Source organism: Leopardus geoffroyi, chromosome C3 (assembly GCF_018350155.1).
Source record: "Leopardus geoffroyi isolate Oge1 chromosome C3, O.geoffroyi_Oge1_pat1.0, whole genome shotgun sequence".
Lineage (NCBI taxonomy): Eukaryota > Metazoa > Chordata > Mammalia > Carnivora > Felidae > Leopardus > Leopardus geoffroyi.
Window position 1 is genome coordinate 87,393,171 of NC_059338.1, and position 24,408 is coordinate 87,417,578.

The following is a 24,408-nucleotide window of genomic DNA, read 5'->3' on the forward strand; positions in this document are numbered from 1 at the left end:
GACAGAGGGGCGGGGCGGTTCCCTACCTCCCCGTGCGCCAATCCAGAGGGTAGAGACCCGGGTCGAACCCCAGGGGAGCAGCCGGGTCCGTGAGTAGAGAGCCTGGCGCGGAGCGGGGTGGGGGCGCGCGGACGGCGCGCGCGCGGGAGGGCCCCGCCTCGGCCGGCTCCTTCCCTCCCTCCCCGCCCCCGGTCGGCCGCTGGGGCGCGCGCCTCGCCTCGCACCCCCACCCCCGACCCTCCACGCTCTGCAGGGCCCGCCGAGCTGCCTAGGCCGTGTGCCGGCCCGCCGAGCGGTTCCGGGTGTAGGGTTCACAGGTCAGAGTTGACTCCCTGAAAAGTGCAGCCGGTTTGAAATGCAAGATGGCGGCGGCGGGGCGCTGAGAGGCGCGGCGGCCCCTGCAGGTAGCGGCACGAGCCGACTCCGCCACGAGTGGGCCGGGACGCCCGGGGACTGCGGGTGGGAACCGGCAGCGCAGAGCTCGCGAGCGGCGCGGCGGCCGGAGAAGGCGAGCGCCGCGCGGGCCGGCCGGAGGAGGGCGGCCCCAGGGCTGAGACCCCGGGGGCTGAGCGCGCCGGCGGCGGCGGCGGGCGGCGGGGCGGACCCGGCGCGGGGCGTCCGAGGGGGAGGGACCCGGCCTGCTGGCCCCGGGGTATCGCCGCCGAGGGACAGACCCCCGAGGGTCCTTCGCGATTTCGGGGTGTCTGCGGCCGTGGAAGGAGCTGCGGGTGGGCTCTGTAGGGGAATATACCAGCCCCGGTCCTTATGAGAGCACCGAACAACTTGGGACTGTTGAGGGGAGTGAAGACGGGGCTTCCTGGGGGGGGGGGGGGTAAGGGGGGGAGAGGAGAGGGCGCTGCATGGACGGAGGACCCCAGCGATGTTAAGGGTCCTAGGGGAGGTCGGAAGGCCTGCCCTGCGGGGGGCCCGTGGCCTCGTGGGGACTGTCTCTCGGAGAGTAAGGAAAGATCGTCTTGCTGGAGCTGAGCGCATTGGCATTGGGGTTGGAGCCCCGGGAAACCTTTCCGGCGAGGTTGTACCCCACTTCGGAGAAGATTGGGCATCCATTTCGGGGTCAGGCCGTTCCCCCCTCTTCGGGGCAAGACTCAGAATGGAGTCTTTAAGAACTGTATTCCGTTTTGAGGAAGACTGGGAGAAGTTAATTAAAGAGAATGGAGATGTTATCCGTCCCTTTCAGAAGGGAGACTGAGAGGCCGACCAGGGACTCCTCCGAGCCTTGGGGCCTAACGGGAACCATCTCCCAATCTTGGCGGGGAATGAAGTGCTGGGAAGGAGCTGTGAGGGGAACGGGAGCGGGGTCTAATGGCCGAGAAGACCTCTGGCGGGTGCCCTTTCCCTGTGGATTCACGCCAAAGTTCTAGGTACAGGGACTTGAAATTCTTTGTTTCGTGCATCTCCCTCCACCTCTCCCCTCCGTAGGTCGCAGTAAGAAAAGAGCAAAAGCCCAGAGGAGGAGAAGGTTCCGGTTGATATCCTTAGTTTAGGTTAGCGAAGGAACAAGCTCTGGCAAGGCTTCAGTGAAAGACTCAGGGGAGGGGAAGTGGGAAGCGGGGAAAGGGGTGGATAGAGGAGGGATACAGGGCAGAGATGGGGCAGAGTGGGAATTCTGCGGCGCTTTTCTATCACACCCCGGAGCTGAAGAAACACATGAGGAGGAGCTGATCTTTTGCGGGGTGGGGGGGTGGGCGTGGGGGGGCTGGGGAGGGGGGTGGTAAAAAAAGGGTGATAGTTTGTAATGTGATTAGGTTGGGATTCCATGTAACTTGAAAGGAAAAAGCAGTTCTCTTGGAGGCCAAGAGGACAACAGAAAAGGGGGGGGGGGCGGAAATCAGAGGATTGGAAAATACAGGGTTCACAGTTAGGAAGAAGCAGTCTTCCCTCCAGGAATAGTGCCTGTTTGTGGGTTTGGAGAGTGTGTGTGTGTGTGTGTGTGTGTGTGTGTGTGTACGTGCCTACATAAGTGCACCTTTAGATTTGTTGGTATTGGTCATTGTTTCTTAGTCTTTGTCTGAAAGCTTCAACTGGTGTTATATGGTGTTATGTGAATTACCTTTGTTTCTGAAAAATTACCCCCAAAAAGTCATTTGTTCTTATGCCAACAGTGAGGATGAATGAACGTTGTTTCTCACAGGGATGTTGGCCTCAGTATATCCATAGATTTTTAAAAATTTTCTCAAGTAGCAATTCTGACTCTTGATTTCAAGCAAAAGAAATGTGGGCGCTGTCAAAGACAGTAACGAATAACAGGATGTAAAAGGGCCTTCATGAATGTTTTTCCCCCTTAATCTGTCCCTCCTTGCTCTAAGCATTTTAGGGCAAAGCTGGTTAATCTTGTGCAAAATGCAAAATAAAATGTAAAATCTTATGGTCTTTCAATATAGAATTGGTAGAATTTCACTTATCAGTGAATCTTTGTAGAAGTACGTCTTCAAATGCTCTATTTCATGATCGCGAATAAAATGAGAAAAAAAGAAAGTAAGATTTGGATAACTGATGACAGCTATGATTCATACAGGTTTTTTGAACCATTCTAGTATTTTTAAGAGCCTTAACGTCTGTCAGGGAAATGGCTTCTCAAACACATTTCAAGTATAAACCAGTTGAGAGCTGTGCATTTGGAGTATTATTATACATGTGAGCTGTTCTTTGGTGTCCCCAAAGTGCATGTAGCTCTAGTTTTGTATTCAGTTCTGAACAGATGAGGCTGGATGAACCAGAGTGGCACTGATGCCAGATGGTTTGAAAATATGCTAGGACTGAAAACATAAATGCGCTTGTGCTGGTGAGCACTCATTAGTAGTAGATGTCTCTCCTTTATAGTGAGCTTGTTATGTCCCTGGATTTGGAGGACTGTCCATTGATGATTTCACAATTATTTCACCTTCGATGATACTTACAGGGTTTTTTTTTTTCCAATAAATGTGAATAAAGTTTTATGTTATTTATTTTTATTTTTTAACATTTATTTATTTTTGAGACAGAGACAGAGCATGAGCAGGGGAGGGTCAGAGAGAGAGGGAGACACAGAATCCGAAACAGGCTCCAGGCTCTGAGCTGTCAGCCCAGAGCCCGATGTGGGGCTCGAACTCACGGACCGCGAGATCATGACCTGAGCCGAAGTCGGACACCCAACCGACTGAGCCACCCAGGCGCCCCAAGTTTTATGTTATTTTATTAATGAACTTAATAGCATAGGTGAGGTGGCTCATTTTGCAGTTTCTCCCTTTTTTATTATATTTTACATTAAGACTGAAAGGTGATGTAATAATGTATTTGTTTTCTTCCTTATAATGTTAATTGGGCACAAAAATAGGTTATTTGGGACTTAGTTTGACGTAAATCATGGTTTTATATTTAAATGGAAGTACTCTTAAAATTACTAAAGTGATTACAAATGCAGCTGAGGAAATAACCTTTTTATGTACATTGCATCATTGTGGATTTGGGCTCAAGAGACTCTACTTATTTGAATATTAGCCATGTTAAAACTTCAGTGCCTAAGCTAGGTTTTAATCTAATATCATATTCGTTAATTCATGGAGGTGTTTGGAAATATCTATTGCATTGTTTATGGTAGTAGCTAGTAGCCAGTGTAGCACATTCACTTTTACATCTAAATTTTTTCTAACCTAAAATCCTTCTAAATCATCCTATGTAATCTCAGAAGCAATTTAAATTACATTTAATTGAAGGGGGGAAAAAAAACCCTGTGCTGATAGCCTTTGAATAATAGCCGATGTTTCCATAATATTACTGATCTGTTTTATCGTATCCTTGTTGCTCTGATATATTTGTCGTTGTGAGTGACCAAATTTGCCTGACTGAGGCTGCTGATTTAGATTATTAATCAGGATATACATGTGAGTTTACATTTTGGAGACCTGTATTTCATACAGATAATTTTTAAAGTAAATATTTACGTAAATTTTTAGGTAGCTGCCAGGTTTTGGTCTTAAAGGATGCTGAATTTTTGTAGCTTATATAATCAATATTCTATGATGCATTCAAGAGATACAAAAATATATACCGTTGATCTAAACAAATATGATGATGTACTTTAAAAAAGAAGTTTTATGAGCAGTTTAAGAATGACATTCAAGGCAGTCAGAATTTTTATGAAGGATGTTTGTTTTCAGTTTTTAGATTTTTAAAAAATAATATTTTCAAAATCTAAAACATCAAAACATTAAAGTAATAGACATAACATATTTATCATTTTAAGTAAAAGAACTTTGTCATTAAATTTTAGTGATTTCATATTTCCTATGGGATTTCTGACTCCCTTTTCTCCCTTTCTAAAGGCCTTTCTTTCTCTTTTTTGTTTGGTTCTTGTGAGGAATGAAAAGAGATGGAAAGATTTTGATATTTCTGAGTACTTCACTCATAATGATGTTTTTCTTCTATATTTAGTCTATTCCCTTTTACCTTCCAATATTGTCAAAAAGAATTGTGTTAAAACTTTACTGGGCGTGGACTGTCCTGGAGAGTGAGGGCATGGTGAGGACAGAACAATTTCTCTTCATGAGAAATTCTACAGTTAGATGATTTATATCAGAGCTTTGTTAGTTCTGTGAAACACCTTTTAAAATGAGTCATATATTAATGATTGTCCTTGAAGCTAAGGTCAGAGAAAGTATGTGTATGTTGGAATGGGGGGTATAAAATTATGATTGATTAATGTCTATCTGTTAAAGCCAACTTGTAGCATTGCTAAATATGCTCAAAGGTACGAAATGGAAATAAAATTGATTGATTGTTGCCTAAACTTTTAAAATATTTCATAATGTTTTGGGGCACCTGGGTGGCTCAGTCAATTGAGCGTCCAACTCGATTTCAGCTCTGGTCAGGATCCCAGAGTCATGGGATCAAGCCCCAAGTTGGGCTCTGCACTGAGCAGGGAGCCTCCTTGGGATTCTTTCTTTCTTTCTCTCTCTCCCCCTTCCTCCCTCCCTCCCTGTCTCTCTCTCTAAAATAAAAACAATAATAATAAACTATTTTATAATGTTTCAACATTTAGCATGGTTTGTGCAAAGACTTCCTCTGTTGTGTAACTTAAAATAAACACCTTAAATAAAAGTCAGAAAAATGTGAGTGCCTGGGTGGCTCTGTCATTAAGCATCTGACTTTGGCTCAGGTTCATGAGTTTGAGTCCCACATCGGGCGACCTCAGGCAAGCTCTGGGGGAACTCGAGCCCCGCTTCAGGTAAAACACAAGCCGCGCTTCAGGTGAGCCCTGCTCGTCTCTCTCTCTCTGCCCCTCGCTCACTTGCACCCTCTCTCTTCAAAAAAAAAAATAAATAAATGTCAGAAAAATGTAATTGTGGACTTACTGAGTGCCAGGAGATATTCCAAACACTTTACATATGTTATCTTATTTTATTTTTTAATTTTATTTTTTTAGGGTTTATTTATTTTTGAGAGAAAGAGAGGGACAGAGTGCAAGCAGGGAGGGGGCAGAGAGAGAGAGAGGACGCACAGAATCTGAAGCAGGCTCCAAGCTCTGAGCTGTCAGCACCGAGCCCAATGTGGGGCTCAAACTCACAGAGTGCAAGATCATGACCTGAGCCAAAGTCAGACGCTTAACTGACTGAGCCACCCAGGCACCCCTACATGTGTTATTTTAAATACATGTTCATAGAGACCCATTTTAAATGAGGGGCATTGGCATAGACAGGCTAAGTCACTTGTCTAAGGCCACCCAGCTAGTAAGTGACATAGCTGAGATTTGAACCCATGCAGTCTGGTTCCAAAGCCCAAGCTCTTCATCTTTGTTTGCAGTCCATCTTCTGCCAAAACAACTGATCTGTTTTCTTGTATAACGTATACGGCTAAGATGACTTCTTTAGTTTTTGAAGTTCATTCTAATCTTAAAATTGTTAAAGTTACTTTGAGTTAGAGTGAAGTGTTCTAAAATAATCCCAGTACCAGGAACTGAAATAACATCAGGCAAGTATGCTTTTCATCCAGAAGTATGGCGGAGCTCATTTGTTGCTCCTCTAGTTGCCTTGTGCCTTTACGTGTCTCAGCAGCTCTTCTCAAGAGACTCTTATTCAGTAAAACGTCTTGTACTTACTGTGTGATTTAAGAATGAGTTCAAATAGGTTACCAATTTCCTATATTATTAATAATTCATTTTGGAAAATAACTTCCCCTCTTTGGCAGCTGTTTCCTATCTTCTCTTCTAGTCCACATCCTGTATATGGATGGCTCAGGAGTTTCCAAACAAGGAGATACCAGGAAATGAAACTATAAAATCCCAGGCTGCAGATAACAGGATGTTCCCAGTGGGCCTACCAGGAAAATGCTCTTTTGCTTTTCATGAAAATAGTCTAACTATTCAGCCTAAGCTTTAACTTAACCTAGCAATATTTTACTAAAAGGTTGGTGTATTTCCATTATTTCTTGAGAGCCTCTTGATGAACATGTATATAATAACATATGGAATCAAAGAATAAGTTATTTGGAGGAAATAATCTTCCTTAATATTTATTCACTGTGGTTTATGGAGTTTCGGTGCTTCAAGACAACAACAAAAACGCTTCAACCCTTCAGAAGCACTATTTACTGTTATTTATTAAAAGAAGCAATTATAGCTTTTATTAAATTTTCCTTATTGGTTTAAGTGCTCCAGATAATACACCACAACATTTTTGGACACATATCTCAATTTCGGCAGATGATTTTCAGTTTGTTTGATTGTACAGTCTGATGCTTCACAACACACTGATTGAAAGCCATTTGGTAGTAGCTTTCTTGCAAAAATGAAACACAGATCAGTCTATTACATACCACATGCTTTGGGGTAGAGTACCACTAACTTATTTAAGTTGTACTGGCTTGTTGCCAGCTTAATAATCCACCCCATTCCAGTTATTACATAGTAAAATAGGATTCAAGTATCAGTGGGTTTATTGTGTGAACATGTAAACATACACTTCCTCCCACCTCTTAGTTTAACTAAATTGTCTTTCATAACTTGTGTACTAATATTTTACAATTCCCAATTTCTTCACCTCAGTTTTTATATTATAGCCTGCATATATTCACATTTTGAAAATTTTTTATTGAAAATAGTATAATAGTGAAAATAGTATATGACTTGGTTGTTTTATATAATATAAATAGAATTTTTGAAAATGTTTTAAATTTTGTGTTTCTTACTAATATTGGGTTTGGCATTTAAATGATTCTTTTACAATTTCTATGAGGAAATTAATTTTTTTCAAAATTATATTTATTTTTAAAAAGCCAAGGCATAACCTTTAAAGTCCTAAGACTGAATTATATCTAGGATGATAAAGTGATATTATTATTATTTTTTTTTTTTTGTAGGAGATGGCAGATAGGTACTTCAGACCTGTTGGTAATGATGGCCTGAGCTAAACACCTAATTTGAAGGGACACTGTCCTTGTCAAAGAACAGAATGCTGAGGAAGCTATGGCAAGTATGTGTTTCATTGTTTGGGTATGATAAAACTCATATTCTGAATAATGCTCACTTTAGATTCCATGATACTATATTTGCCTAACGTTTTAAAAGCTTTTCTTAAAAAAGCAGCAGACTTAGTTAGTCTTGACACTTTGTTAAGAAATGTACTTCCAAGCTTTAAAAATAAAGGCATATCGGCTGCATTAATTTCAAAGAAAACAGCATCACACTTCACGATAAATCTAAGTGGTATATTAATAATTGATTTTTCGACTAATATTTGCTGAAATACACTGTACCTGGTGCTGTGGTAACAGTGGCAAACAAGTCAAATTAAGGTTGCGAGGGCAGAGACCTTTAGTGTAGGGAAATTGATTTAGAAATTTTACCTTTTTTTTTTGCCTATATCCAGAAAAATGCTTCAAGACTTACAAGATCAGGGGCGCCTGGGTGGCGCAGTCGGTTAAGCGTCCGACTTCAGCCAGGTCACTATCTCGCGGTCTGTGAGTTCGAACCCCGCGTCAGGCTCTGGGCTGATGGCTCAGAGCCTGGAGCCTGTTTCCGATTCTGTGTCTCCCTCTCTCTCTGCCCCTCCCCCGTTCATGCTCTGTCTCTCTCTGTCCCAAAAAAATAAATAAACGTTGAAAAAAAAAAAAAAATTTAAAAAAAGACTTACAAGATCAGTTCCTGAAAATATACTTACAATATATAATCTATTAATAATAGTTAATTATAATATAAAAATTAGGATATTGATGACTAAATACTTGGTTTTAGGTGAAACATGCCAGTTTTTAAATATTTGAATATATTTGTACGTAATTACTTTTATATTTTATTTGCCTGACATAAATTGGCTTTTATAACAAGCATTAGATTACATACTATAGTGCTGAAATATTTACACATTATTCCAATTGTCATTTTAGATGATTTCAGAAAGTACTAGGAAAGATTCCATAACTATTAATGTGGTGGTTCAACTTTCATTTTTTAAAAATTGATAGAGTCCTTAGAAGTTGGCATTACCAATACTAATTACTGTTGTCTTTCAAAGTATTTTTTATAACTAAATGATTATAACCTGAGTGAAACAAGTAACATTTTATTTTATAAATGGGAAAGGTAACAGATAGATGAATGGTTTTTCATCCTCTCAGTGATAATCTCACTTGCAATCAAGAATAGCATTCTTATGTTGCATTGCTTGTGAAAGACTTGTTAACACACCTCCTTGAGAAAATTAGGGAAAAACTATTTGCAGCAAAAAATTACTTTGGGGTACTACTATAAACTTTAATAATAAATACAGGAGATTCCACCATAGTACTTACTTGTATATCACTCTCAATATGTTATATACCTACCTAATGCCACAGAAGGTAGAAAACCAGGATTTTGGAGACCGTTTTTTGCATTTAATGTTTGCTTATTTTTGAGAATGAGAGAGAACACTCATGAGCAGGGGAGGGGTACAGAGAGAGGGAGACACAGAATCCAAAGCAGGCTCCAGGCTCTGAGCTGTCAACATAGAGCCCAATGTGGGGCTCAAACCCACAAACTGAGATCTTGACGTGAGCTGAAGTCGGACCCCCAACTGACTGAGCCACGTTCGTGACCCAGCAGAGACCTTTCAAAAAGACATTTCACTCCTCAAATATGGGGTCAGAGCTTGCGAAGAGAAATTTATCCAGCTTGAAATCTTCTTTTAATCTTTAGCATTTTTAAGGTTGGCTTTCTCAGGTGGAAAAAAACAGAGAAGATGGAGTTTCTAAACCCTTAAGCCTTAGTTTAGCATTAGCAAAAGGATCTTCTGAAATTAGATGATCTTTGGCCAGTTTCTTAGATGTTTCCATTTTTATTACATTCACTCCTGTCTATATTCACCTTAATACTTGAATTTCGATTGTCTTGAGACCATATTGGCAATTTTCTTGAGATTTATCTCTTAGGTAATGATTCTAGGTTACCGTAATTCTCAAAAACATTTGCTGTGGGTACAAATTTGGGTTGTCAGATTTCTCATTTAATATTTTTTAGGAACTTGAGCATTGTTTCTAAATGCTTTTATATTTTCTCTTTAGGCCTCAAGTGCATAGAGGCCAAAATTGTTTTCCTTTTTTTAATTAAAAAAAGCATCCTCAGGGCACCTGGGTGGCTCAGTTGGTTAAGCATCCAGCTTCAGCTCAGGTCATGACCTCGCAGTCCGTGAGTTCGAGCCCTGTGTCAGGCTCTGCTAACAGCTCAGAGACTGGAGCCTGCTTTGTTCGGATTCTCTGTCTCCCTCTTTCTTTCTCCCTCCCCCATTCATGCTTTGTCTCTCTCAGTCTCTGAAAAATGAATAAATGTTTTAAGAAAAAAAGCATCCTTTTTTTTTTTTTAACAAAGTGAATATTTGTTTTAATCCCATTACTCTTTTTTTTTTTTTTTTGTCTTTTCAAAGTTTTATTTAAATTCTAGTTAGTTATACTCTATTATTCTTTATTCCTATTATTATTTCAGGCATTCTGTGATTTGGGTGGATTTGTAACTTTTAGTTTGAATATAAACATGTAAAAATAAGTATTTTCAGCTGGCTAAACAGAACTGTGACTCAGAGAGTAAGAAGTGAAACTAAATAGAATACAGAGTTCTAAGAATTCTCAGTATAGGTATGAATACATATCCCAAAGGAGTCTCAGTTTATATTTTAGCTACCCTGAGAACAGTTTTTAGTTAGTACCAACTCAAAACTAACATAATCCCTAAAAATTATAAGTACTCATATTTGACTTAGAATTGGTATAAAAAATAGTTTTTATTCACATAAAATACCAGTATAACATGCTCTTGTGGCTAACTAGCCAAATAAATTATTATCTATTAATCATTTAATTTGAAGTACAAGACAGCCAAAAAAATAGAGGCATGGAAATTCAGTATAGTTCTGCTTAACTATAAACATTTTTAGGCTTTTTTGTAGCACTAAACATAGAATTTAAAACAATCTACTATTTATAGTAGATTACATTGAGAACTTATTTTTTAATCTCTTTAAAAATGTAGAGCACCATTAAAGTACAGTTTTCTCCTGGAACGGAAAAATAATTATTCTAAGTTCAGATTTGCATTTGCTATTTTTACAAGAACCCTTTTCTCCTGAGTTTCACTGCAGGACTAATTCTGCGAATGAGTATGTCTCCCTTGTTTCATTCTTACGCAGTCCAAAATTTAGACATGTACTATTCATATGTAAAACTGATTTGTTACAACAGAATTATACATGTTGGTAAATGTTTGTTGAATATTCACTGCTATATTTTAATAAATAGGATGTTTTATATTTGAGTTGTTTTAATATTCTAGTGACTAAGGTAATGTTATTGGTAAGGATTTTACCACTGGAAGTAATCTATAAAATAAGTCAGATGTTCTTTATAACTTTATAACTCCTCTATAAATGAGTGTTAAAGGTCCCCTCCGCCCCCAGCAAATATTATTGAGGCCTTGATAGGCAATGTGTTGGGCCCTGGGGATATAGTGGAGAACTGCATGGACATTCTTCTTGACCATGTAGGAACTGCTGTTAGAACTGTCCTCAGTTTTTATACACTGATAAAATGAATTTTGCTTTCATTAAGTGCTTTCCTGTAAAGAAACATTGTCATAATTATTTTGATGAGTGAAGAATCATGAATTGTGTGAGAAGTATCCTACCCTCAGCAGAAGAGCCAGGATGCAGATAAAACCATGGAAATTGGCTTGGCTTAGATCCATATGCTGCAGACTCCCGAGTGTTCTTGAGGGCTCTGAGAACTAGTTTGATTTCTCAGACCATGGAGAAGCAGCTCCCAAAAATGTCCGGGTGTTATACATACTCAGGGATTTCTGCTTCCCTGAAAAAAACCTTTATGTAGCCCATGTTTTTGCCATAGAAAGGGAACTTTGTTTCCAGCTGCAGACAAGGGACCACCAAAATATCCTAGCCTATTTGCAATTTTAAGGCCTTGAAATTAGTGTTTGTTGCATTTTCTAATAGAGCAATATTATAACAACATTAAAATTTGTGAATAGCACACATAAAAATTTCACCCATAATCTCATGTGAAAATTTCATTTCTTTATATTCTCATCTAGTTTTTGTCCATATACATACTTATTTTCCCATAGTTATTTTATAATTAATATGCAAATTTTCTGATCTTTAAAAATTGTAACAGTAAATGGATAAATATTTTTTCATATTCCTTAATTGCTCTTGATTACCATTTTTAAGGGTAGTGTAACAGTTAATTGATCATGTTTGGTATTTTGTTGTTATTGTTTTTTTTTTTTTTTACCATTTTTCTACTGAAAAGTTAATTGAAAATAGCTTTCAAGTATAATTATATCTACAGTGCTGAATGCATTTAAAGCATAATTTTTTATTTTATTGGCAATCTTCATTTTGTGCTTAAATTGCAAAGCCACCTAGCTAGCTACTCAGTTGTGCAACTGAACTCCACTCTCCTTTACAGGTAAATAGTGCAAGTTTCCCCAAATTGATTTTGAGTTCTGTTGTTAGCTGACCTTCAAGTAGAGGAGGACTATCAGCTAATAGCAATTTCTGTATGACAGTTTTCCTGTCTCAGCCCTGTTGCACTTTAATGATAAAAGGAGATAAATTGGAACCACACCAAAGATATTTTCCTTCTGTCTTTTTACCCTTTCTGCTTCTTCATTCAATTTGTGTGCCTTGTCAGCTGATTATGTTACTTGAAAGAGAGAAAGGGAATAATACTAAATAAATGGTATTTCTTCATCTCCCAAAAGAATTTTTCAGAGACTGGAAAATAGCATTAATTAGGCACCTACCGTATATCACAGTGTGTGAAGCATTTATTCAATCAGCCTCTGAGGTAGATGGCATCATTCTTATTTTCTCCAGGGTAGCCTTTTCTGCTGCTTTTCTAGAAGCCTCCTGCAATGTGCCCATAGAGTTTCTGATACTTCCTCTCTCATTGCATTGATCACAGTTATTTTAAGTAATTTTTACTGCCTGTTTTTCTTGCTTGACTGCTCGTATCTAACACACCGGAGGCAGTCTGTCTTGATCGTCACTTTACTGTAGTGCCAACACAGGGCCTGGCTCATGGTTGATGTTCAGCAAATAGGTGTTGAGTGAATTTGTTGAATTGAAGAATCTTGGTTTTATGGGTGAGAAAACTGAGGTTGATACTGAGTAACTTTTCCAATCACTGAACTACTGAGTGACAGAGGAGACTCCAGAACGTGGTTTTGTCTTATATCACAAAGCCTCTGTGAATTTATTCCTTTAGGCCTGGGTTTCTTCTGTCATAAAAGTGGGGCATTTGTACTGAGTACCCTGCTTCTCTGAAAATTATGACCTTATAATCAGTACCATGAGGATGCCTTTGTGCTTTGGTCTATTTTCGAGCTATATACATTATAGTAAAATTGAACCATTGGACCAAATCTTGAGGATCTTTTGGGAATTTTCAGTCTCCCTTTAGAAATATGTTAAACAATATAGTGACTCTGGTTTTGTTAGGAAAATGTAAGTGAACAGTTTTCAGGAGTACAGTGGAAAGAGAGAGTATTTTTCAAGTCTGTGTAGTTGGGTATATAAGTAACCTGAGCTTGAGGCAGTCTTAAATGCCCAAGATGATCAGGTTTGAGTCTTTTGCATTACTGAAGACTTTATTTAAAAAAATTTTTTTAATGTTTTTTATTTATTTTTGAGACAGAGAGAGACAGCGCATGAGCAGGGGAGGGGCAGAGAGAGAGCGAGACACAGAATGTGAAGCAGGCTCCAGGCTCTGAACTGTCAGCACAGAGCCCAACATGGGGCTCGAACTCATGAACCGCAAGATCATGACCTGAGCTGAAGTTGGATGCTCAACGGACTGAACCACCCAGGCGCCCCTATTTTAAATTTTTTTAACGTTTATTTATTTTTGAGAGAGAGAGACAGAGCGCGAATGCAAGAGAGGCAGAGAGAGAGGGAAACACAGAATCCAAAGCAGGCTGCAGGCTCTGAGCTGTCAGCACAGGGCCCGACACGGGGCTCAAACTCATGATCCACAAGGTCATGACCTGAGCTGAAGTCAGACACTTAACCAACTGAGCCACCCAGGTGCCGCCTGAAGACTTTATTTCAAAAAGCTTCTCTTTTAAGTAGCTTGTTTAAGGTTACATTGCCAAGACCAATGCTTTCAAAGGACAAAGCACAACTGTGCATATACATCATTAGATTGTAAAATAATGTATGAACATTTTGTACTTTTATGACTTTATCAAAAAATATTTTAAGCTTTTAAAATTTGTTTATATCTGCTTAAATTCTTATGAATTTAAGAATGAGCTATAAGGAAGAGAAATAAAAATAATAATTTGGCTAATTCCTATTTTTAAGCTAGATAAAATGAAAAGTAAGCAGTTTAACCTAAGACCTAGAGAGCCAGAATAATAAGGGGATCTTAGCTCCTCAAGTTTCCCTTCTGTATCTCTTACTAGTACTGGCTACTCTGTTTTAGCCCTGAGTGCCCAGGCCCTGCCTTCCACAGGGAAACAACCTGAAGGACACATTAAATTCACATTAGTTTTCAAATTTCACGGCTCAGCAGTGGTAAACTGAGAAGGATTTTTTAGTGACACCCATACATTGTCTTGAAAGTGTTTAAGTTTTTAAGGTACAGGCTTTCAAACACATCTCAGAACCCATCAGAGGTGCAACTAGGGCTTATGGGATCCATGGGATGGGGTCAGGAAGTAGTTTATCCTCTGCTTCTCCAGCCAGGCAGCTGTTTATTTGTCTGTTTTGCCCCAGGGCTTCTCCTAGAATTTTGTTTGAAGAAAGGGCTTCCCTGCTTACAACAAAAAGTTTGAAAACCATCACTAAGGAAAGGTAGTTCCAGAAAAAAAAAACAAAAAACAAAAAAAACTCCACCTTTCCATCTTTGATTTTTAACTATTAGTATATACCCATTTAAATATAATCTGAGATTCTGGGAGAATAACAGTTACAAAATAGCTTACTCCCCTGCCTTTCAGTAGTTGTCCCTCACTGCCAAAAATGTGGGTTTTGCTCATTTATTACTCTTCCACTTACTGCAGGCTATTTGAGGAAATACCTCTTCCTAATGACAAAAAATAATCAAACAGCTATTCTAGCACTTGAACAAAAAAGTTCAAATCCTACTGAATTGCATAGGAGAGATGGCATTAGTTTAGTTTATAACATTCAGTTAAGAAATAGTTTTAAATATCAGTGACTTCTTTATATTCCCTTAGAAATCAAAGGCATTTTCCAGAGTAAAAAAACTAACAACAAAAAAAAAGACACCTTTGAGAATAGGGATTCTTTGAGAATAGGATACTATTATTACTAAGCTGATGCTTTACTTAATTTATTTTTTATTTTAGAGCAGGGGAGAGGGACAGAGAGAGAGATAATCTTAAGTAGGCTCCACATCCAGTGCAGAGCCCCACACAGGGCTTGATCTCATGACTGTGATATCATGACCTGATCTGAAATCAAAAGTCAGATGCTCAAGTGACTGAGCCACCCAGGCTCCCTGCTTTTTATTTTATAATATTGGAAGTCTGGGCACGAGGGGTATTTAGGCCAACTTTCCATCTGTTGCTTGGATCCATCAAATGGATATGTAGTATGTACTTGAATAACCCCAGTGGAGAGGATCTTGCCACCTTCAAAGGCAGGGCATTCTCTCTTTGGACAGTTCTGTTTCCTAAAAAGTTTTCTTCTTTTACTGAGTCAATATATCTCCTCAGACAGACCAGGTTTTGCTTTATAATCTTTGAAGTAAACTTTTTCTCCTCAGTTCAGCTAGGAAAAGGATTATACTAGTGAATGAAAATAGTTCTTGAGGTAGAGAGTAAATGAGACCGCTTAACTCATTTCCATTTTCATTTAGTTTAGACTTAAGCACACCACCTTTCATTGAGGTCGCATTAAAATTGTATTTTAGGGGCACCTGGCTCAGTCAGTTAAGTGTCCTACTTCAGCTCAGGTCATGATCTCACAGTTCCTGAATTTGAGCCCTGCATCAGGCTCTGTGCTGTCAGCACAGAGCCCCTTTTGACTCCTCTGTCTCCCTCTCTCTCTGCTCCTCCTGTGCACTTTCTCTCTTTGTCTCTCTCTCTCTCTCAAAAATAAGAGATGTTTAACATTTAATAAACATTAAAAAATTTTATTTTAGGGGCGCCTGGGTGGTTCAGTCGGTTGAACGTCCGACTTCGGCTCAGGTCATGATCTCGCAGTCTGTGAGTTTGAGCCCTGCGTTGGGCTCTGTGCTGACAGCTCAGTGCCTGGAGCCTGCTTCAGATTCTGTGTCTCCCTGTCTCTCTGCCCCTCCCCTGCTCATGCTCTGTTTCTCTCTCTCTCTCTGTCAAAAATAAGTAAACATTAAAAAAAATTAAAAAAAATTTTTTTTAAATATTTGGGTACAAATTATTAAAATGTATGTGTATGAGCATAATTCACTTTTTCTTGATGAGTCACGGTCATTCTTGTAAATTTCAGCTGCTATTCTCTGTGGTGATGTTCTCTGGGCATGTTGAGTTTCATAGGACTATTTTCCTATTTGTTCTAGTTCAAGTTAATAAACATTTTGTGAGTCCCTACTTCTAGGCTTCTTGTATGCAAAGGGGATGCAGAAATAAACGAGAAGTCAGCCAAGATAGTTAAGCTGGGAGAGCATTAGATTGAAGATATAAAGGTTCTTGGAAGAATGAGACACAAACTTCTAGTAAGGAGAGCAGGAATACAGAGAGGTTGGAGGACAGAAATGTAACACTCCTCTGCCACAACACAGTAAGTGCTAGACCAAACGATAAACCGAGAAGGAGATCGGGCCAAGTTAAAGGGAGAAGGTGATCTAGAAGACAAGATCATCATACCACATTCACAAACAAGGGTCCTGGCCTAAGGAACAGCCTTCACTGTGTGTCCCTGGAACGGCAGTTGTGTCTACTGTGCCCAAAGCATAAGGAAATAGGAGTCAGGAGAGAGATGGAAGAAAATCGAGATCGAGGCCAAGTTGTGGTAAGAACTACATGTGGCTTAAGGAGGTTGGACTTCATTCTTTTGGCATTGGGGAAACTTTAAGTCAGGGGACTGATATGATCAGATACGTCTTATAAATTCTGGTAGCATCGTGAAGAATGATTAAGATAATGTTTCTGAAACTATGATCATTCGTATCCATCTTTGCTGCTTTTGTCTTACTTGGCCATGCTACTGGAATGATAAAACAAACCAGTGGGAGGAAGAAAGCATAACTGATGGATTGAATTTCATATACACTTAATGCCAGAGTCTCTGAGTACCTGTGACTGCTTTTTATAGTTTTAAAGTTCCTCCTTTAGTAACAGCTTATCATTTCACATTGATAACAGTGTGCTTACCAAGCAGAATCTTCTCCTACTTCCCTTTTATTATAGAGCTGGCTGAAAAATCCAAGCAACAAGCCTGGGGGCTGACCATTAGTATAGTACGTGACCTTCAGTGAGTTGGCTTGGAATAATCCTCCTTAGAGGACTTTTTTCCTGGTTCTAGTCTTATTCTAGATCTTTATAACTGAGCTATCCAACAACTTCGTATAAGTGAAATATAACTGCAATTTGTTTAAAAGATCATAATCACGCATTTGAAACATTTTTAAATTTATTTTAATGTAGGTGATTGGAGTTGTGCTTCAAAAAGTTCAGCAGTCCAACAGTATTTTATCTGCCAACGATAAGCTCTTTACTTGATTGCACCATGAAAAAGCTGCTAATGAAACTTGTTGAACACAAAAATGGACTTGAAGAACCAAAAGCCATTGTTTTCAAATGAAGAATTCTGAACAGTTTTAAGCTTCAGTGCTTTTTAATCACCACTGAGATTTTGCTCATAACATCAGAATGGCAAGCAGGCGAAAATCCACAACACCCTGCATGGTCCTTGCCAGTGAGCAAGATCCAGACCTTGAGTTGATATCAGATTTGGATGACGGTCCTCCTGTACTTACACCTGTAGACAACACCAGGGCAGAGAGTATCTCAAGTGATGAAGAAGTTCATGAATCTGTGGATTCTGACAATCAGCAAAATAAAAAAGTTGAAGGTGGCTATGAATGTAAATATTGTACTTTTCAAACCCCAGATCTAAATATGTTTACTTTTCATGTGGATTCAGAACATCCCAACGTAGTGCTAAACTCATCCTATGTTTGTGTCGAATGCAATTTTCTTACCAAAAGGTATGATGCACTTTCTGAGCATAATCTGAAATATCACCCAGGAGAGGAGAATTTTAAGTTGACTATGGTGAAACGAAATAACCAGACAATCTTTGAACAGACAATAAATGATCTGACCTTTGATGGGAGTTTTGTTAAAGAGGAGAACTCAGAGCAAGCTGAACCAACAGAAGTTTCTTCAGGAATATCTATCAGTAAAACTCCAATTATGAAAATGATGAAGAATAAAGTAGAGACCAAACGGATCACAGTTCACCACAACTCAGTGGAGGATGTTCCTGAAGACAAAGAGAATGAAATCAAACCAGATCGTGAAGAAACTGTGGAAAATCCAAGTTCTTCGGCTTCTGAATCTAACACAAGCACTTCCGTTGCGAACAGAATACATCCAGGTGCTGCCAGCACCGTCGTGACGCCAGCAGCGGTTCTTCCTGGGTTAGCGCAGGTGATAACCGCCGTCTCGGCTCAGCAGAATTCCAATCTGATTCCCAAAGTCTTAATCCCTGTTAATAGCATTCCTACCTACAATGCTGCATTGGATAACAACCCCCTTTTGCTTAACACCTACAACAAATTCCCTTACCCGACAATGTCAGAAATTACTGTTCTCTCTGCTCAAGCAAAATACACAGAGGAACAGATCAAGATATGGTTTTCAGCCCAACGCCTAAAACATGGTGTCAGCTGGACTCCTGAGGAAGTAGAGGAGGCGAGAAGAAAACAATTCAACGGAACAGTACACACTGTACCTCAGACCATAACTGTTATTCCCACACACATTTCCACAGGGAGTAACGGTTTACCATCCATTTTGCAGACATGCCAAATAGTTGGTCAGCCAGGTCTGGTCCTTACACAAGTGGCTGGAACAAACACCCTGCCGGTGACAGCACCTATAGCCTTGACAGTGGCAGGGGTTCCAAATCAAACAAATGTGCAAAAGAGTCAGGCACCTGCCGCGCAGCCTGTTGCAGAGACAAAGCCGGCGACGGCAGCCGCTCCCCCTCCTCAGCTTGTCAAACATGAAAGCGCAGTGGCCAACCCTGATTCGTTCGGCATTCGGGCAAAGAAGACGAAAGAGCAACTGGCAGAACTGAAAGTTAGCTACCTTAAAAATCAGTTTCCCCACGATTCAGAAATTATCAGACTTATGAAAATCACAGGCCTGACTAAAGGAGAGATTAAAAAATGGTTTAGCGACACAAGGTACAACCAGAGAAATTCAAAGAGTAACCAGTGCTTACATCTCAACAACGATTCCTCCACCACGATCGTTATAGACTCCAGCGACGAAACCGCGGAATCCCCAACCGTTGTCACTTCACAGCCCAAACAGTCCTGGAATCCTTTTCCCGACTTTACTCCCCAGAAGTTTAAAGAGAAGACTGCAGAGCAGCTTCGTGCTCTTCAGGCAAGTTTTCTCAACAGCTCCGCACTTACAGATGAAGAATTAAATAGGTTAAGAGCGCAAACCAAACTCACCAGAAGGGAGATTGATGCTTGGTTTACAGAGAAGAAGAAATCAAAAGCTTTAAAGGAAGAGAAAATGGAAATAGAGGAAAGTAATGCAGGTAGTTCCAAAGAAGAAGCTGGAGAAGCTTCTCCCAGAGACGAATCTGGTGCACCTAAGCCCGGGAGTACAGGCAAGGTGTGTAAAAAAACACCTGAGCAGTTGCACATGCTTAAAAGTGCATTTGTCCGAACGCAGTGGCCGTCGCCAGAGGAGTATGACAAGCTGGCTGAAGAAAGTGGGCTTGCGAGAACAGACATAGTTAGTTGGTTTGGGGACACCCGTTACGCTTGGAAAAACGGAAACTTAAAATGGTACTATTACTATCAAAGCGCCAATTCGAGTAGTGTCAATGGCCTGTCTTCCCTAAGGAAAAGGGGGAGAGGGAGGCCCAAAGGAAGGGGAAGAGGAAGACCGCGCGGGCGGCCGAGAGGGAGCAAGAGGATGAACAACTGGGACAGGGGGCCATCACTCATAAAATTTAAAACTGGAACTGCAATACTTAAGGATTATTACCTGAAGCACAAATTTCTTAACGAGCAAGACCTTGACGAACTTGTTAACAAATCACATATGGGCTACGAGCAGGTCAGAGAGTGGTTTGCAGAAAGACAGAGAAGATCAGAGTTAGGTATAGAATTATTTGAAGAAAATGAGGAGGAAGATGAAGTCATCGATGATCAGGAAGAGGACGAAGAAGAAACCGATGATAGTGACACTTGGGAACCCCCACGACATGTGAAGCGGAAGCTTTCTAAATCAGATGACTGACATGTAAGTTTTTAATCTGAGCGTACATTCGTCAACCACATACCTTTAGAATAGTTGCCTCGTACCTGACAACGTTCATTTTTGATAGTTTTTTTTTTCTAAAATGGTTCTTATTTTAGCTAAGAAGATGACCAGGGGCCATGACTGTAGCCAAGAGATACATGATTATTATGTGTAGTCTGATTATTATGATTGTTAGGTTTATTATGTAGAGTTTAATGCTGCTTTAATTACTTACTTTTTACATGAAATGTTTTTTTACTTTGTCTTAAGGGAAAGTTGCCCATTCTCAGAGAAGGGAGATGGGGCAGTGGGGAGGGGGGGGTGGATTCACAAATACTAAAGATAACTAAAATGTATTGCTTGCAACCCTCCTTCACTAAAGCTTCATTTTTTGCCTATTTAAGGAAAGAATTCAAAAACGAAAACTAAAAAGAAGGGGAAAAGTATACCGAAGGAAAGACTTACCACAGGGGTGAGGATTGCTCAGTTTTAGGAAACTAGGTGAAAATGGGTATCTTTTTTTATTCATTGTATTGCCCCCAAAATATTAGGTTTTTAACTATAGTTTAACATGCTTTATGTGTTAAAATTATTCAGTAATTTTTCTCTTGAAAGCCAAAGGTCTGTTTTAGGCTCTATGTAAATTCACATTTGCTTAGATGACATCTGTTTTTGAAAACTGTGATATAAATTATTTCTGTCTCAGAGATCAAAAGGTAAATAACAGATTTGATATTAAATTAACTCAGTTGCCTAAAGTATCTTTTCACTCTTTGATATAAAACAAACCTGCTACCAGCAGAAACACTGTATTTGGTTAAAAATGTATCTCTTGTTATAAAAGCACAAGTAAATATGCTTTAAATCTGAAGGTTTGGCATGTTCCTTAAATTTTAATTCATAGATTGAGTTAATTAAAATTCCACTGTAGTTGCAGATCAGATACCGGATTCAGAGTTAGGATTTCAATTCTTAATACTTCTGGAATTCAATAGCATAGTTCTGTTCTTTCCTACTCTCTGTATTGGAGTATTCCAGGATCAAATTTACACTTTTTTTGAGAACAGTGCACTTGTCACAAAATGTTTGTGTATGTCTATTAGTAGTCCCAAACCATCTTATTATCAGAAGTCACTGCGCTGTTCTCACATAGTAAAGAAGGCAATAGACCTCATTATCATATGAGCATATTTACTTACTTCCTTAGCTTTTTGCATCCCTACCCCATCCTCTGCTTTTATGCTCTGTTATTATGCCAGCTATTTCCTTAATTCTTCCATGTCTTCCTCCCTGGCTTTATTTATTTGCTAAGCAATTATTTATAGAGAGCTTAATATGTACCAGGCACCTTTCTTACTGCTTAGCAGCCCTCTTCCAAGTTTTCTTTCTGTTAACACTTTTTTTTTTTCAGGCAGAAAAACAGATGAAACTAAAAATGCACCTATTTTATATTATTTTTTTAACACACCTGTCTTAGAATAAAGCCTCGCTCCAGGTTGTAGAGCATAATGTAAGTCACCAGCAGTTGAACGGTTTTTGCAGGTTTACTCTGTGTGCAGCCCTCTGCTTCCTAATGTCAGAAATTTTCAGGACAGGCTTTCTTCTGACCCAGATGCATAAAATATTTTTAACAGGCATTTTTTATTGTTGCTAAACACAAGAATTCTCACTTGGCCAAGATGAAAGCAAGAAATGCGTTGCTGAAGTGAATTGTCATTGCGGCTGTAGTAACCTCAGCAGTGATTCTGTAGAGAGCGCCGATCTTCCAAAAATAATAGGAACTTTTTTGTACAGTTTGGTTTGACTTTAAGTTAGTGTAGATAATTCTCGTGTTCTATTGATACTCTAATGGATACTGTGGTCAGAAAATTCATACAAAGCCGCCGTTTTCAAAATATTATATATAATATACATGTACTTTCATGGTACATATTCAGGCATGCCTTTTAAAATATTAAGTCGAAAATTATGAAACACATTAACTAACAAGTTATTGTTGGCTTAGCAAAATACTTTTTCCTCTTATAAAAGGATTCACCATGAGTTTCCTCTAAATAGCTATTTCTCTATTTAAGTATGGTTCAGTTTACCAAAAATAAGTAACCAAAACTTCCAAAATAGTTATTGCAGAAAGTGAGATACATTTAATATGTTTTGCACAAGCCAGCCTTGTATATACATAGAAAAAAAAATACAAGAGCCTTTAGATTTCAGTCTTTTTACTACAAATACTGACAATGAGGAGCGCCTGGGTGGCTCAGTCACTTAAGCGTCTGACTCTTGATTTCCACTCAGGTCATGATCTCACGGTTGTGAGTTTGAGCCCCATGTCAGGCTCTGTGCTGACCATGGAGCCTGCTTGGGATTCTCTCTCTCTCTCTCTCTCTCTCTCTCTCTCTGCCCCTCCCCTGCGTGTGCACGCTCTCTCTCTCTCTCAAAATATGTTAATTAATTAAAAAAAAACAAATACTGAAAATGAAATATATACTTCCTACTAATAATTTTTTAATAAATCATTACATATAGGTGAAAATGTCTATATGCAGAATATATACATAGGAATTGTTCACAAAATCTAGTGCTTTATATAAGATGTATATAGCAAGTGATTTCTGTATTAATAAGCGAATACAGAGGATGTATTTTCATGGCTAATTTGTATAATTTTTGTTTCTAAATTTTCTTTAAAATTTTAGTTTTTTATTATGTTTTTCTTTTATAGCTGCCTAAAATGTTGGATGAGAATCAATTCTTCAACGCAAGATGTCTGATTTACTGTGAATGGGCCCAAACTTTGATGACACTGAAAACGTTTTGGGGCATACACATTCTCAAAAGATAGGATCCAGTGCCCAAAAGAAATGGAACTTAATGTTGTGCCAAAGTTAAACTACTGCATTTGGCGGAAGTTCTGCAATGTAAATAGAACACTAATTAAAAAAAAAAAAACTTGTAAAAATTCAAATTTTAATATAGTACATTTTTATTCAGATATGATGGAGACGTTCTGATTCTTAGACTTTCTGAGGGGGTTTAATGACCACTAGAGCTTGTCCTCATCTTTTGTCCAGGTTAATACTGTATGTCTAGTGAGATGGGCCTTACTGCCTATATTCTTTGATACGTGATTAAGCTTATAGCTTTGAGTGACCAAACATTTTACAGAGTAAAAATTATTAGAAACAGGGGGAAAAAAAGAACCTGATTTATTTCTATGTCTTATTTATCAGGCCTTGCACTAAGATTAAAATTTGTACGTGGGCTTATACCATTTTAATGTAAAACAGCCGATTGACATGCGTTGGAACCATTAAGATTTTGTGGTATCTTTGGCCCTTAATGATTGGATCTTTAATTGAACACATTCGTAGATACCACTCTTACTCTGTAATACTCTGTTCATTTTTTTCATTAGAAGCTGAATTTGCTTTGTAGTAAACTGAAGATAATCAGTATTGAAGAAGGAAAAGAAAATGGCATAAGAATTTGAATAAGGTGAAACTCTGAAATAAATATTTTACCAAAAATGTGAAGAAGTACCATGTAGTAAATATATACTTAGTGTTTTCTTACAATCATATAGAAATCAGAAATGTTTGTACAGGTATCAGATCAGAATTTTCAAGAATTATCTTTCAGTGAAATTCTACTGTAGGTAGCAATTTCAGTGAATAGAGAAAAAATTCTGAACTGATCATAATGAGTTAAAGGTTAGCTTTTCACTTATGAATTATGGGAGTGTTAACTGTTAACTCTTGCCATATCAGGAGACTGAAAGTTCATACTAACTTATAAACTTTGTAAAGACAGGTGCTGTTCATTCATGTTGAGAAGGACCCTTTTTTTGTGACTATAGGATCATTTTTCAAACTGTGCTTTCTTCATAGAAAAATGTTCAGTTTAATTAGCTCTGCATTTTAAAACGTTTTTCTGAATGACCGGATGTAGTGGGCTTGGCCAGTTTCTTTTGTCTAATTTAATGAATAATATTAAGCTCTTGTTTTTACCTAAATGTTTGTCAGCTAATGAAATGTTATGAAAAAGCCTTGAATATGCATGCTGCTTTCATTTTTATAAACTTTTTATTTCTTAACTATAGCTTTATTAGTAATTCCAAAATGCTGCAATGTAGCTGATTTCTTCACTCAGACAGCTGGCTTCGTGGGTGGCTTTTTCATACTACTGTTAACTTTTTTAAGAAGAAGCAATGTAAAGACTGTAACAATTTAATGCACTAAACTGTTCTTTCTTTTACACATTTAAAAACTTCTTAAAGCACTCTGTATTATAATGATTAAATTGCTCCCTTTTTTAAACCATTGCTAACATGTCTGAGTTTTGTTTGACAATTTTAATATTTTCAGATTTGAAATGTCAAGTATTGGAAATGAAGCCTTTGGATATATATTATGCTTCCCTTGCAATATATT

General features: G+C 38.8%; 1 protein-coding gene across 8 annotated transcripts; it reads left to right on the plus strand.

Moving 5' to 3' along the window:
- The first annotated feature begins 29 nt into the window (after positions 1 to 29).
- On the plus strand, positions 30 to 24,299 carry ZHX1 (zinc fingers and homeoboxes 1). 8 transcript variants are annotated; one of them, XR_006706246.1, is made up of 5 exons: positions 30 to 85; positions 7,354 to 7,466; positions 17,132 to 19,978; positions 20,383 to 20,479; positions 22,701 to 24,299. XR_006706246.1 is itself a non-coding variant. In XM_045453757.1 (4 exons), the coding sequence occupies exon 3, from the start codon at positions 17,357 to 17,359 to the stop codon at positions 19,973 to 19,975; it is 2,619 nt and encodes an 872-aa protein (XP_045309713.1). In that variant the 5' UTR covers positions 30 to 85; positions 7,354 to 7,466; positions 17,132 to 17,356; the 3' UTR covers positions 19,976 to 19,978; positions 22,701 to 24,299. The 8 variants fall into 8 exon arrangements, 4 of the variants coding, with proteins under 4 accessions (XP_045309713.1, XP_045309715.1, XP_045309712.1 ...); XR_006706244.1 differs by lacking the exon at positions 30 to 85 and adding an exon at positions 292 to 404; XR_006706245.1 differs by lacking the exon at positions 30 to 85 and adding an exon at positions 292 to 404 and having other exon boundaries at positions 20,383 to 20,450.
- The last annotated feature ends 109 nt before the right edge of the window (positions 24,300 to 24,408 follow it).

What these genes read in the sequence shown, in the direction of transcription:
- ZHX1 (XM_045453757.1), top strand. Translation starts at nt 17,357, where the DNA reads ATGGCAAGCAGGCGAAAATCCACAACACCCTGCATGGTCCTTGCCAGT.